This window comes from Macrosteles quadrilineatus, unplaced genomic scaffold, assembly GCF_028750875.1.
Source record: "Macrosteles quadrilineatus isolate MER2022 unplaced genomic scaffold, UCM_ALF_1.0 Scaffold_1__1_contigs__length_201487025, whole genome shotgun sequence".
NCBI classification, from domain to species: Eukaryota; Metazoa; Arthropoda; class Insecta; order Hemiptera; family Cicadellidae; genus Macrosteles; species Macrosteles quadrilineatus.
In genome coordinates, this window is record NW_026542594.1 from 68620931 (window position 1) to 68634709 (window position 13779).

General features: G+C 34.4%; 1 protein-coding gene across 3 annotated transcripts in view; it reads right to left on the reverse strand.

The window, feature by feature from the left end:
- LOC128983520 (casein kinase I) overlaps positions 1 to 13779 on the reverse strand; it is a 122056-nt gene that overhangs the window by 39069 nt on the left and 69208 nt on the right. For all 3 annotated transcript variants that reach the window (XM_054402821.1, XM_054402822.1, XM_054402820.1), the window contains exon 4: positions 3525 to 3664. In XM_054402821.1, the coding sequence (XP_054258796.1) occupies positions 3525 to 3664 (140 nt within the window). The remainder of the gene's footprint in view (positions 1 to 3524; positions 3665 to 13779) is intronic.

The window sequence follows — 13779 nt, forward strand, 5'->3', positions numbered from 1 at the left end:
AAATAGCATCTAGGTTAAATGGCTCCAAATTTTTCACACTCCTAGATTGCAGAAAAGGATTTTGGCAAATTAAGGTTTCTGAGCGTACTTCTAAGTATTTAACTTTTTCGACGCCTTGGGGAAGGTACAGCTACTTAAGAATGCCATTCGGCATAGCCTCTGCTCCCGAAATATTTCAAGAACGCATGTGCTCCATTTTATCAGGCTTAGATGGAGTAGAAGTTTCAATGGATGACATTCTTATTCATGGCTCAACCATTGATATTCTGGAAAAAAGGACTTCCAAAGTTTTATCTGCTCTCAATATAGCAGGTCTTAAGCTCAACAAAGACAAATGTATTTTCAAAGCACAAGAAATCAAATTCTTGGGACACTTAGTTTCTGGAAATGGTCTCCTTCCAGATCCCACTAAGATTGAAGCTATACAAAATCTAAAACAGCCCTCAAATGTAGCCGAGCTACAGCGATATCTTGGCATGGTAACTTACTTGGGTAAATTCATTAATAACTTTTCTAAGTTGACAGAGCCTTTGCGCAAACTACTGAACAAAGGAATAGCCTGGGTTTGGGATTTAGATCAAAAGACAGCATACAAAAAGCTAAATGAAGCTCTTGTGTCACCTCCTTTGCTCCGTTACTTTGACCCAAAACTTCCAATAACATTATCAGTTGATGCAAGCTCACATTCTGTTGCATCAGTGCTCCTACAGGGAAATCGGCCTGTAGCATATTCTTCCAAATCTCTAACTAAAACACAGCAAAGTTACAGCCAGTTAGAGAAAAAGGCTCTAGCAATTCCAGTTGCATGTAAGAAGTTTCACGAATATGTATGGGGATCACAAGGTCTGGTAGTTGAAACTGACCATAAGCCTCTTGAATCGATCTTTAAAAAACCTTTGCATGACACCCCTCTAAGAGTTAGGCGTATCATTATGGAAATAATACCCTACAATCCAAGAATTGTTTATAAGAAAAGAACAAAATTATATATTGCAGACACACTGAGTAGAGACTGCATTAATCAGGCAACTCCTGAAGAAGAACTATCTTTTGCAGTAGACTTGGTAATATCCATGCCAAAAGAAAAACTTAAGGAGGCTCAACATCTCACAGAAAAAGAAGCTGAACTTTCCAAACTTAAGCACATCATTCTAAGTGGTTGGCCTGAAGAAAAATCTGAATTGCCAGAAGAGCTACACAAGTATTGGAATTGTCGGGGTGAACTAGCTGTTCAGGAAAATATAATTTTTAAAGGGGAAAAATATTGCTTCCCATGCATCTTCGTCCACTTACACTAAAACAGATCCACCTAGGACACAGAGGAATACAAAACTCACTAAATTTTGCTCGAGAATACGTGTTCTGGCCTAACATGACAAACGAAATCAAAAATTATGTTTTGAACTGCAAAATATGCTCAAAGCTCCAAAAGATAATAACGAGGAAAAATTATTACAGCAAGAAATACCAACTAGACCGTGGATGGAAATAGGAACTGACATTTGTCACATATCCGGTAAAGATTATCTTGTTGTTGCAGATTCCTACTCTGGTTTTTATGACATTGTTGAGTTAAAATCTACAACATCTTCAAATGTTATTACTGAACTCAAAAAGTGGTTTTCAGTACATGGAATTCCTGAAACGTTATTATCAGATGGAGGTACTCAGTTCAATTCATTCGAGTTCAAAAATTTTGAAAAGAGAGGCAATTCAATAAAAGAGTTTCAAGCCCTTTGTTTGCAAGATCAAATGGATTAGCCGAACAGTATGTTCAAGAGGCAAAACTCATTCCAAAGAAATGCCTAGAAGAAAAGACGGATGTTTATCTCGCCCTACTTCATCAAAGAAATATACCCCGGAAAAATCTTGGATCTCCAGCTCAAAGATTAATGGAGCGCAGAACAAGGACACTGCTCCCTAGCACAGATAAAATTCTGCAACCTAAAATAATTCAAAATGTTCACAATGAATTGCAAAAGATTCGGGAAAAATCAAGACAATACATTAACAGAACAAAAAAGAACAACTTAGAATTTGAAGAAGGAGAAAAAGTACTGTATAGGAAAGAACACAGACTGGCAGCCAGCTACAGTCGTAAGAAAAGGTCCGGAGCCAAGATCATACCTTATAGAAACTCCAGATGGGAATGTTCGAAGGAACTCTTGGTTTTTGAAGAAACGATTTTATGACGTTGAAAAACCGGCAGGAGCAAGTACAGTGAACGGAAGTAAAGCTGGAAATGGAGTTAAAGACGTAGATAGTAGAAAGTCATCGCGAAGAATAAATCCTCCCAAAAGACTTGACTTATAAGTGAAGAAGGGAGATGACATATGACTATAAAGTCATATGGTTCTTAAGTTATTATTATGTTGTTTTTTGTAAACAATGTTTTAGTAAACAAACTTACTTGTAGCTCATTAAATGGAATTCTTTATATAAAGATTTAATTTTATTTTAAAACAAGAAACAATATCCTAAGCTATCTAAAGACTGTATGTATAATATTTACTTAAAGGATTGTTAAAAACTATTTACTAAGAGCCTATAATATTTTATCGTCTCCCAGGATCATAGAGACATTATTGTTGTTCCTTACAATCACAGCAAAAGCTTTTTCAATTCTTTGCAGACGTGTTCTGCTCGAGATTGACTCTCTTACTTAATACTCTAAAGCTTGGGTGTAGCTTAATACAAGCTTTTAGGCTAGGCTCGAATCGCACCTCTAGTTTGTTAACATAGTAGATGAAAATATTCTTTTAAATTTGTTTTAATGAAACGGTTTTGACCATGCTTTGGATCAGGGGTCTCCAAACCTTTTTTTCCTTGAGGGCCACAATGGAAATTTTTGGAAGGAAGGTTGGGGATTTTTAATTAGTCATATTTAAGTGCTGGAAGTATATCTCCCCCCCCCCCCACGCCACACAATCTAAACCCACAAGAGCTGTTAATTTAATTCAGAGTTTGGTAGTGGTTAGTGAGATTTTCTTGTTTTTTTTTCGCTTAGTTTTCTTATAGCCTATATAATTTGTTGGCTTACTAAAAATCTCAGATAGGCCTCATAAAAAAGCAACAGAACGAGTGATCTGTAATTTGAACTTGTACCAAGCTGATTACCCTCAGTTGAACCTTCAGACACCATTGTGATGATTTCTTGCGATTGTGGCAACATCCGCCGACATCTCAACCCCTGCTTAGCGAGTATTTTCTGTAATTGCGGAAACAACGTATATTACTCGTGATAGTTTCCCCCGCGATCAAAATTATTTTCAACAACAAAAAAGTGGTTTCGGGTTGGGTCTTCAGCCATTGATTTAAATTTCCCGGTTATTTACAAAATTCACATTCAATTCACAATTGTTTCCTGGCCATAAAAGTTCACCTACAACTCCTGGTTTCCAGGTCAGCTTGACACCCTATAAGGGCTCAAGTAAGGGGAATAACTTACTTTTTAAGAACTTTATATAATATTTATTTTACTTCAATAACTATAACAACTGAATTTCTTACTAATTGCAGCTTACCTTTGTTCAATACCCAGATGAGCATTGATGGAGGCATAGCGAGCAGTACCGGTTAGGTTCTTATCTTCCCGATATCCAATGTGTTGTCTTGTACGGGTATCTCTGAATTTCTTTGCTAGACCAAAGTCGATCAGGAACAGCTGGAAACCATACATATAAAGTAGTAATTCAAACTTCATTCAAACATAAAAAAGCCTAAATGAAGGTTACATGAAGCCTGTGTTAATGAAAAAATTATATTGAATTTAATGAGAGAATTTACTTCTGTATGTATTTTCAAGAAGTTTTTAGGACTTGCGTGTATTTTTTTTATATTTAGTTTACAAGATGTTTCTATTATATCTAAAGGTAGGCTTCATGAAGCCTGTGTTAATGAGAAATGTTATTGAATTTAATGAGAGAATTGACTTCTGTATGTATTTACAATAGTCCAAGAATTTTAGGAATAATAAAGCCATTCGACCTAACAAATTCGGACTAAGTGGAAACTTTGCACAGTTGTTTAGTAAGCCTAAATAAATAAAATTTCAAAAGTCCCCATAAATCCCTGCTGTGCTTCAGCCGCCATCTTGGAAAATGGCGCCCAATTTTCACTTTTTTGACAATATTTCACAAACTTTTGGTATCAGAGAATTTTTGTAAATACAAAAGTTAAAGAACGTCTAAAAATACATCTTGTTTATATTACGAAGTTTGCTCTATCTGTAATGGTTATTGAGATAAATAATAAAAGTTAGTATTAAATAAAAAATTCCCATGTTATTCTTATGAAGGAAAATAAAATTGTTGCAGTTTGCTTATTTATGGATATATTTTTATCAAACTTGGCAAATTTATTTATTTTATATCAAGCTATTAATATTTAACATAAATAAATTTGCTAAGTTTGATAAAAATACATCCATAAATAAGCAAACTGCAACAATTTTATTTTCCTCCATAAGAATAACATGGGAATTTTTTATTTAATACTAACTTTTATTATTTATCTCAATAACCATTAGAGATAGAGCTAACCTTGTAATATAAAAAAGATGTATCTTTAGACGTTCTTTAACTTTTGTATTTACAAAAATTCTCTAATACCAATAGTTTGTGAAATATTGTCAAAAAAGTGAAAATTGGACGCCATTTTCCAAGATGGCGGCTGAAGCACAGCAGGGATTTTTGGGGACTTTTGAAATTTTATTTATTTAGGCTTACCAGGGGTGCCCACAGGGGGGTTTGATGTCGCAAAATGCGACATCAGAAATTTTTTTGGGGGGGATTTTATGATTTTTGGGGGGGGGGGATTTTATGATTTTGGGGGGGGGGATTCAAGCCAGTGGTTGGTTAAAAGCACATAAAAGATTAATCAGATAATTTTTACGACCTCCTTAATTTATTACTGGGGTAATTATGCAATCAAAATCCCGTTTGACATTTTATCTTGATTAATAAATCATTTTATAATTGCTATAAAATATATAGATACTTTTATGTGGATTTCCACTTTCTGACTCGTATCATGTTTGACAGTGAGAACAACTCCATGCCAACTGCTGTCAAAGGATTATGGTTGGCTTATTAAATTGTATCTGCAATTTGAGTTTAATTTTACCTTTCATTATAACCTCATTCTAAAATAGTCTCATTGCCTTGAGGACCTATTGATGGGTTTTTAGGTTTGTATATTATAATATATACTTGATTCATAAAAAACCAGTATTATGATAATGATAATCATTTTGCTATTTTTACAACATGAACAACAACATGAAAGCTTGTGATAATATTTTGGCTCTCCCAAATAATTATGCCTGGGTCATTTATTCATTGGAAGAAATTGACATACAGTACTGTGACAATATAATTACGGGTTTTGGATAGGCTATGTGTTTACGTTAACTTCAAGAATTGAAACACATGATTCTGGATTAATTAAATTGTATTTGTTATTGTCTTTTCTTGAATATAGAAAGAGCTTCAAACAAATTTTACTAGTCTTAGAATAGATATATAATTATTTTTTACGCCACACTACACTATTTTGACGAACTTCACATGCAAGGATTTAGTCCAGAAAACAGCTGTTTGTCGCCAGCGTAATCAAATGGGGTTTCATACAGTAGGCCTACTACTGTACTGTAATGAGTTTTGCCGGACACCAATCAGCTGATTATACTGTATTTGGGTGGCAATGAGTGGTTATAACAAAGACTAGTGATTTTTAGTCCTTTAGTTGGTGGTAATATATAGGGATTTGAACGGATTTAGTAGTATGGCGTAAACTATCGTACGTCACTCGTCCAAAATGTGTTGGCCGGACTCGTATAAAAAAACCACTACTCGACTGCGTCTCGCACGGGATTCAGGACTAGTAACGTAATATACTATTTTACCACACTATGGTGCTTTAAACTGTTTTACATATAGGTACATTAATTGGTGATATGGTGACTGAAAGTTACGTTTTGCAGGCCATGCCAGCTGTCATCGTCATTTGGGGATCGAGCAGGTTTTTACATCCCTAGGGCCGCAAAATCAGCTGACCGCTTACTTTCTTAAAACATTAATGCATATTAAATACACAATCAGTATCCATAGCATTGCAATAGAGTTGTTTTATTGTCACCGCTGCCTAGCAACTATTTATTATTATTTTGGCTGATTCCTCAAATAATTTATCCACATGACCTTAAAGTTGTAGTTGTGTTGACTATATCAGTGTGCAGTGCATTATCATTGAGGTGAATTAGTGGTAATAGGGTATAGTGTGGTGAATAATAGCGTTTGTACCAAGGGAGTATGTTTTATCTATGGTACCACGGACTGAAATGGTTTTGCAGTTCTCGATCGTTTTAAGTCCTCGACTTCGTATCGAACTTAAAAACTATCTCGAACCAGCAAAACCTCATTTTTGGCCCTAGGCACGAAATATACTATTAAGTTTAGGTCTAGTAATATTTTTGAGACTGAAAATTTTACACTTATTTAAAAAGGACCAAACTCAGAAGTGGATTAAAGGGCAATTTAGAAAATATCTCAAACTTTTTGACATAACTTTAAGTACTTTCTCCCCTACAATTTAATATGATAAAAGAATTGTTTATGTAAAAACCCTGATCCCAAAAAAATGGTTTTTGAAGTGATGTGTTTGTCTGTCTGTATGTGTGTATATGTGTATGTATGGTACAGAGCTACAGACCACGCCTGTGGTCCGAGTCCGATTTTGATGAAATTTGATATTTTAGGTATTAATCCATGGTCTCTCCAGATGTTTTTTTTTTTTTTTTTTTTTTTTTTTAATAGTGATTATTCCATAAAACCCTATGAAATAATGGATGAATAAAATTTTCTCAGAATTGGCCCGAACGATTTTGATGAAAAATTAACACGTTAGGTATACTCTTAGACTATGACAAAAATTGTATAAACCCTCTATGCCGTAAAAATTATGGTTCAAAAGTTATTGCAACTTTTGTGATTTTCCCTTTTAAAACCCATTAATTCATGGAAAATCGGATTTAAAAAAAATTACATGGCCAATTTTGATTCAGATTGTGTGCATGTTAAAAATCCAACTCATTTAAATTAAAACTATACTAACAAATAGTTTGCTACTATGCTACTAGAGTTTTAAAGCAAAATTGTCCATTTAAATTGGGTTAAAAGTTTGAATCAAACGCTTAAACTCCCATAAATTTAAAGTAGTGTCGGGGGCACCCCTTCCCTCCCCGCATTATAAACATAACTATGGGTTAGCCCCCAGAACCTTCCGGCATGGGTTAAACAACGAATTTGGGGGGGATTTCAATTCAATTCAATTATTTAAGATGGGGACGCCACTATGTGCGTATTTTAACCCAAATATGAGTGAAGGATTAGTGTAGGAAGAGTGGCGCGATCTTGTAGTCTTGTTAGTGACTAAGGCCGACATGTTCCTTAGACACAGCTGTTAATTAATAGCCCATACAGCTAATGGCAACTAAGGGACCTACAGTTTATAGTGGAATCCGAACCACATTTTTCCTTGTAATTTACGAATTGGTCTAATTATTCAGGATAATACTGCGGATAGTCGTAGTACTCACTAGTGCGGACGTTAATCCACACCAGGGAGCATCGCATCCACAGTGCATCCCTATAAATATCCACAATTCGTGACCTCCCAGTAGCTGGATTACAGGACGACGCCACCCGTCCCAGTCTTAAAGATTCTGCGACGTGAGCTTTGGGGGGGGATGGGCACCCCTGAGGCTTACTAAACAACTGTGCAAAGTTTCCACTTAGTCCGAATTTGTTAGGTCGATTTTCCTAATATTCTTACACTACAAGAGGACTTGGGTGTAATTTTTTTATATTTAGTTTACAAGATGTTTCTATTGTATCTAGTAAGGTAGATAAATTTAATTTAAAATAATTCATTACATTTAATGTAAACAGATGTTATGCTTTATAAGTTGTATTGGACTCACTAGGACTATGCTGACTTCAAGAACTTTTATTGAAAAAAACCTTTTCACAAAAATCGGGGCAGAATCAAATATTATTTACTGCTGAATTGTGTTTATCAAATTATAGAGCCCTGTTTACTACAATAAAAAAAAACTGTGACTACAGTATTATAAAATCTTAAAATAAGACGGACTGTGTGAAAAAAAATTAAATGTTAAAGAAAGTCTTCAGACTCATTTGAATTTAAGTAATAAAAACATCTTAAAGTCAAGTATTTTCTTTTAAGTTTAATAAATTGTTCATATTAAACAAATCTTAAGATCTGTCATGACATTGTGTTACACTGGAAAGTAAAGTATCAAACACTGAAAAAATCAATTGGTGCTATGGTTACATAATTTAGTTGCCATAAACAAATTTCAGTACAAAAGGTCAGATTGCAAGAGAGCTAAATACCTTCCCTGCAGCAAACCTGCACACTAATAGCATTTAAATTTGTCTGCTTGGATTCTTACTAAAATATTTCAATAAAAAAGGTGTATTTAATTGTCATGTTTAATCATTATTGAAATTACTTTATATTTAACAAGAAGGCGTACTTCGTATTGCTGCTCGAGGAAGGGAAAAGGTGTTTTTTTTTATAGAATGTTAAAAGTAATGGATTAAATAAATATTTTATCCGTAACCTTTAATTTTGTTTTAAAGCCCTATACGAAGGTAGTAATTAAAATAGGGCATTTCGATGTTTTAAACAATTTCAAAACTCCAAATTTATATGCCAAATTGGTCCTTACTTAAAAAAAATCATCCTCATATATATACCAGGGACCGATTTCCTTTTTCGTTTTGAGGTCTCCAGAGGCCTAAAACACCCTCCGTTCTGTATCCTCAAAACAAAAAAGTAAATTGGTCCCGGGTCTAGGCCTTAAAATGAGACCTACAGTAATAGCTTATTCCCTAATAGGAAATTCGCTAAAAGGAGAAATGTGATTTTGACTAAAATTTTTGGTCTGGCAGCGAAATTTTACAGTCAACAACAAGTTCCTGCTACTACCCCATCACAACGCTCAGAAGTGTGGAGAAGGGAACCCCACAAAACCAACACTGAACAACTGGCTGGTAGAGACACGACTTAACAAAAATAAAATAAACAATTAAGACACAAGTATTGTAACTATTGGTTATTATTGTACAGTAAAAAATATCACTACCAGTACTTCCCTATCTATCTACTGTATAAAAAACATCATGCTGTACAAAGCTATCATTACTGCAACTGTTGAGTAGCCTAATGTCTAAAGACTATCAACTATCAACTGCATTTAATTATCAATATTATCAAGTACCATACTGTATAAACCACAGGTATCTTAATTACTGAGTGGTGTTATATGGCACAAATAGTGAGGCTTATAAGTACTTTAGATATTAGTAAATATTGAAAAAATGTCAAAAGACACTTAATAGTCTAGGCATATTAGGAAAGTTAGCAGAAAGTTTAGGTACAGTCCTAATCATCACTTTTCTTTATGTTTTTTGGGTCGCTGAACACGAATATGAGGTTTGCTGACAGATATTTTGCCCGGAACATTGGTTATTTTGTGAAAAACCTTAAAATTTGGGCACTTTTTTTGGTTTTAGCGAATTTCCCTATAGGGAAGTAGCTATTACCGTAGGTCTCATGGTAAGACTTAGGCCCGGGACCGATTTACTTTTTCATTTTAATGTCCCCAGAGGCCAAAAACACCATTCGTTCAAATTTTTATATATGTATATATATATATATATATATATAGGTATATATATAGATTTATATATATATATATGTGTCCGTGAACACGATAACTTGAGTAATTTTTATCAGATTTTGATGAAATTTGGTTTGAAGGTGTAAGGCGGGATAAACTTGAATGAGTTCGCGATCCAGCATGATCGGTCCATGGGAACAGGGTTTTATGGGGGGTTTTATGGGGTAAAAATTGGTTTTTCTCACTTTTTACCCTCAAAACACAAAATTTCCCAATTTGTCTCTAAACCTTCTTAAAGAGCTTAAAAAACGAACAATTCAGTATATCAAAGTGTTTTTGTACGGTTATTGGTTACGGAGAAAACTAAAAAAATTGTAAATTTAAAATTCCCATGTTATTCTTATGGAGAATATTGTAAAATGTTGTAGTTTGCTTGTTTATGGATATATTTTGATCAAACTTGGCAAATTTATTTATTTTATAGTAAGCTATCAATATTTTACTAAAAACACACTACTTTATTAGTTTCCTTGTAGCAGCAAACCTAGGTACTCGTTAAACCTAATGTTATTTAAATAGATCAATTGAAAATCAATTCGGCCAAATGGAAATTCGCTTAGACGGCAGGTTTGCTGTGGCGGGGGTATTTTGGGCAAATCTCGGTAAGTATGGGTTTTTGAGAAAATCCTGCTTTGTAAAATTAAAGATGACAAAATTTACTACAAGTTTCCTATATAATGTTTGTTTCTACGACAAACCATTTCGCCACTAGAGCACACTAAAAAAGGCCAGAAGTACAAAAAATTAAAAACATTGCTAAATGCTGCCGTTTTACATTAGGTTTCCATGGAAACAACCCATGTTACGATAATTTTAACTATTTATTCATGATAACAAACTGAAACACACTTAAAAATACCCCCGCCACAGCAAACCTGCAGACTAAGCGAATTTCCATTTCCCTGATTGGATTTACACTAAAATGTCTCCTTAGAAATATGACATTTATTCCCTATTTAAATAAAAGTTTAACGAGTACTTAGGCTTGCTGCAACAGGGAGGGTAAAAGGTGTTTTTTGTAAAATGTAATAATTTGGTATGAAATGAATGCATTTTCCAAATTTGTTAAAGAATAACATGGGCATTTTAAATTTACAGATTTTTGGAATTTTCTCCGTAACCATTAGGCGCATAACAACGCTTTAATTATTTGTTTTTTTAAGCTCTACAAAATGGTATGGAAAGAAATCACTAAATTTTTAGTTTATAGGGTCAAAAATAGGAAAAACTAATTTTTACCCCATAAAATCCCCCATAAATCCCTAACGGACACATTTATGAATTTGAACGGATGGTGTTTTTGGTCTCTACGGGCCTCAAAACGAAAAAGTAAATCGGTCCAGGTCCTACCAGGTGTAATACGGTAATAGCTTATTCCCTATAGGGGAAATTTGCTAATAAACTAACTAGTGTGTCTTCTGACCACAAAACTAAACCTGAAAGAAATACCCGTCTTTTAGGATTAAATTGTGGAAAATGGAGACAATCTTTCTTTTTATAATGTTAATAACCTCATGTTAATAACCAAGGTTGGCTGGTAGGATCATGTAATTCACTCTCTTCGGGTTGAAGGTTGGCATTCCATCCATTTTTTTATGGGCCCAAGATGAGAGAAAAAACATCTTCTTCCACATCCTCATTTGCTTCTAAGGCTTACTCAAGGGTAAGAAACTGAGGACCAACTTTATCTTTGAATATTCTCAGCTGCCTACAGTTTTATTCTTTATAGCAAGGCAAGGAGTGGTGAGTATGTTGTCGATTATGTTTTTCTTGGTTGATGCTTGGTTTTTTTATGGTTGAAAGGTCGATGCTCTGGCCATAACTTTTGTGTAGTACGAACCCACCATCAATAACATACTACACTGCACTTGACCATGGAAGTGCTTGTTTTCAATGGGGACAGGGGCTTTAGGCCTTTAAAGATTTGATTTGGTACTTTGTGCAAACCGTTATTATCAAACAACGAGAAAGAGTATGGACCCAGTTCGTAGGACAAGGAGTGTTTTAGATCTTCATCAGAATTCTTGGCGATGCTGATACGTTGAAACAATGTGTTGGGGTATACGGGTAAGAATTCTCTACTCTCATCGCGTTATTCACTATGGCAAGTGGCTGGACACGGTTTACTCGTCTGAATTTGACGTTACCAAAGTTAAAAGTTATCTACAACTCTTTTAATGTATTTCATCCTTTTTTCTCAATCACTATAGCAGTCAACCCTGTGGCCAGCAACATCCCTGTGCTGAGAAAATAAATGGGGGTTTTGTGGGAATGGGAAATATTCCAGCAGTCAGTCATACATCTTGGCATAGATTTATCAAGTGTGTTTCAGTTCATTATCATGAATAAATAGTTAAAATTATCGTAACATGGGTTGTTTCCATGGAAACCCAATGTAAAACCTTTGTAAAACGGTCAGGGTTTATTTTCATTTTTGGTTTTGCCCAGCATGATCGGACTATGGGAACAGGGATTTATGGGGGTTTTATGGGGTAAAAATTAATTTTCCTATTTTTGACCCTATAAACTTAAAATTTAGCGATTTCTTTCCATATCATTTTGTAGAGCTTAAAAAACAAATAATTTAGTATATTAAAGTGTTGTTATGCGCCTAATGGTTACGGAGAAAATTCCAAAAATCTGTAAATTTAAAATGCTCATGTTATTCTTATGGAGACTAAGTAAACTGTTGTAGTTTGCTTGTTTATGAACATATTTTGATCAAATTTGGAAAATGCATTCATTTCATACCAAATTATTACATTTTACAAAAAACACCTTTTACCCTCCCTGTTGCAGCAAGCCTAAGTACTCGTTAAACTTTTATTTAAATAGGGAATAAATGTCATATTTCTAAGGAGACATTTTAGTGTAAATCCAATCAGGGAAATGGAAATTCGCTTAGTCTGCAGGTTTGCTGTGGCGGGGGTATTTTTAAGTGTGTTTCAGTTTGTTATCATGAATAAATAGTTAAAATTATCGTAACATGGGTTGTTTCCATGGAAACCTAATGTAAAACGGCAGCATTTAGCAATGTTTTTAATTTTTTGTACTTCTGGCCTTTTTTAGTGTGCTCTAGTGGCGAAACGGTTAGTCGTAGAAACAAACATTATATCGGAAACTTGTAGTAAATTTTGTCATCTTTAATTTTACAAAGCAGGATTTTCTCAAAAACCCATACTTACCGAGATTTGCCCGAAAAAACAAAAAAAGGGCCCAAATTTTTAGGTTTTTCACAAAATAACCAATGTTCCGGGCAAAATATCTGTCAGCAAACCTCATATTCGTGTTCAGCGACCCAAAAAACATAAAGAAAAGTGATGATTAGGACTGTACCTAAACTTTCCGCTAACTGCCACTTATATTCCTAATATGCCTAGCCTATAAGTATTATACTAGTCTAACAAGTTCTGTTTTCTAAAACCAGTACTGTAACTCTCAAGTTCTATACAATAGTATGATATTGGCAAAAAATTAGGCTACTCATAAATATTAAAAACTGTACGAGAGTAGTTTTTTAAGTAAGGGTCGTTTTTGTGTATATAGCTCTGTAGTTTACATGTATGTTGCAACTAAGCTCCTTACTACTTACTGGCATTATTTATGAACAGTATGACACCATTTGCAGCTCTGTAGCTGAGGTGTATGCTACGCTGTGTTTAACAAATTCTTTAAATTTTAAATGTCCGGAAAGATGTTATAAAGTGTAAAAATGGCATTGAATACCTACTTTTCTTTTCGTGGTATTCTGTGAGAAGTCTGGATACCCGCCAAAAACACAATTTCTTACAAAATGAACATTTTCACAGCCAATTTTAAACGCCCAAGCCCATTAATGCACTTTCCTTTCCATCATTACTTTAGGGTCATAAACTTCAACCCCCTGGCGATGAATGACAGCATTGGATATGTATCTTGTGGTCAAAAAAATATTACTGACCCTTATCTCCCGCTGCTTTTAAAAAACACACGGCAAAGCGTACACATCGGTTACAAAGCTACAAAGCTGC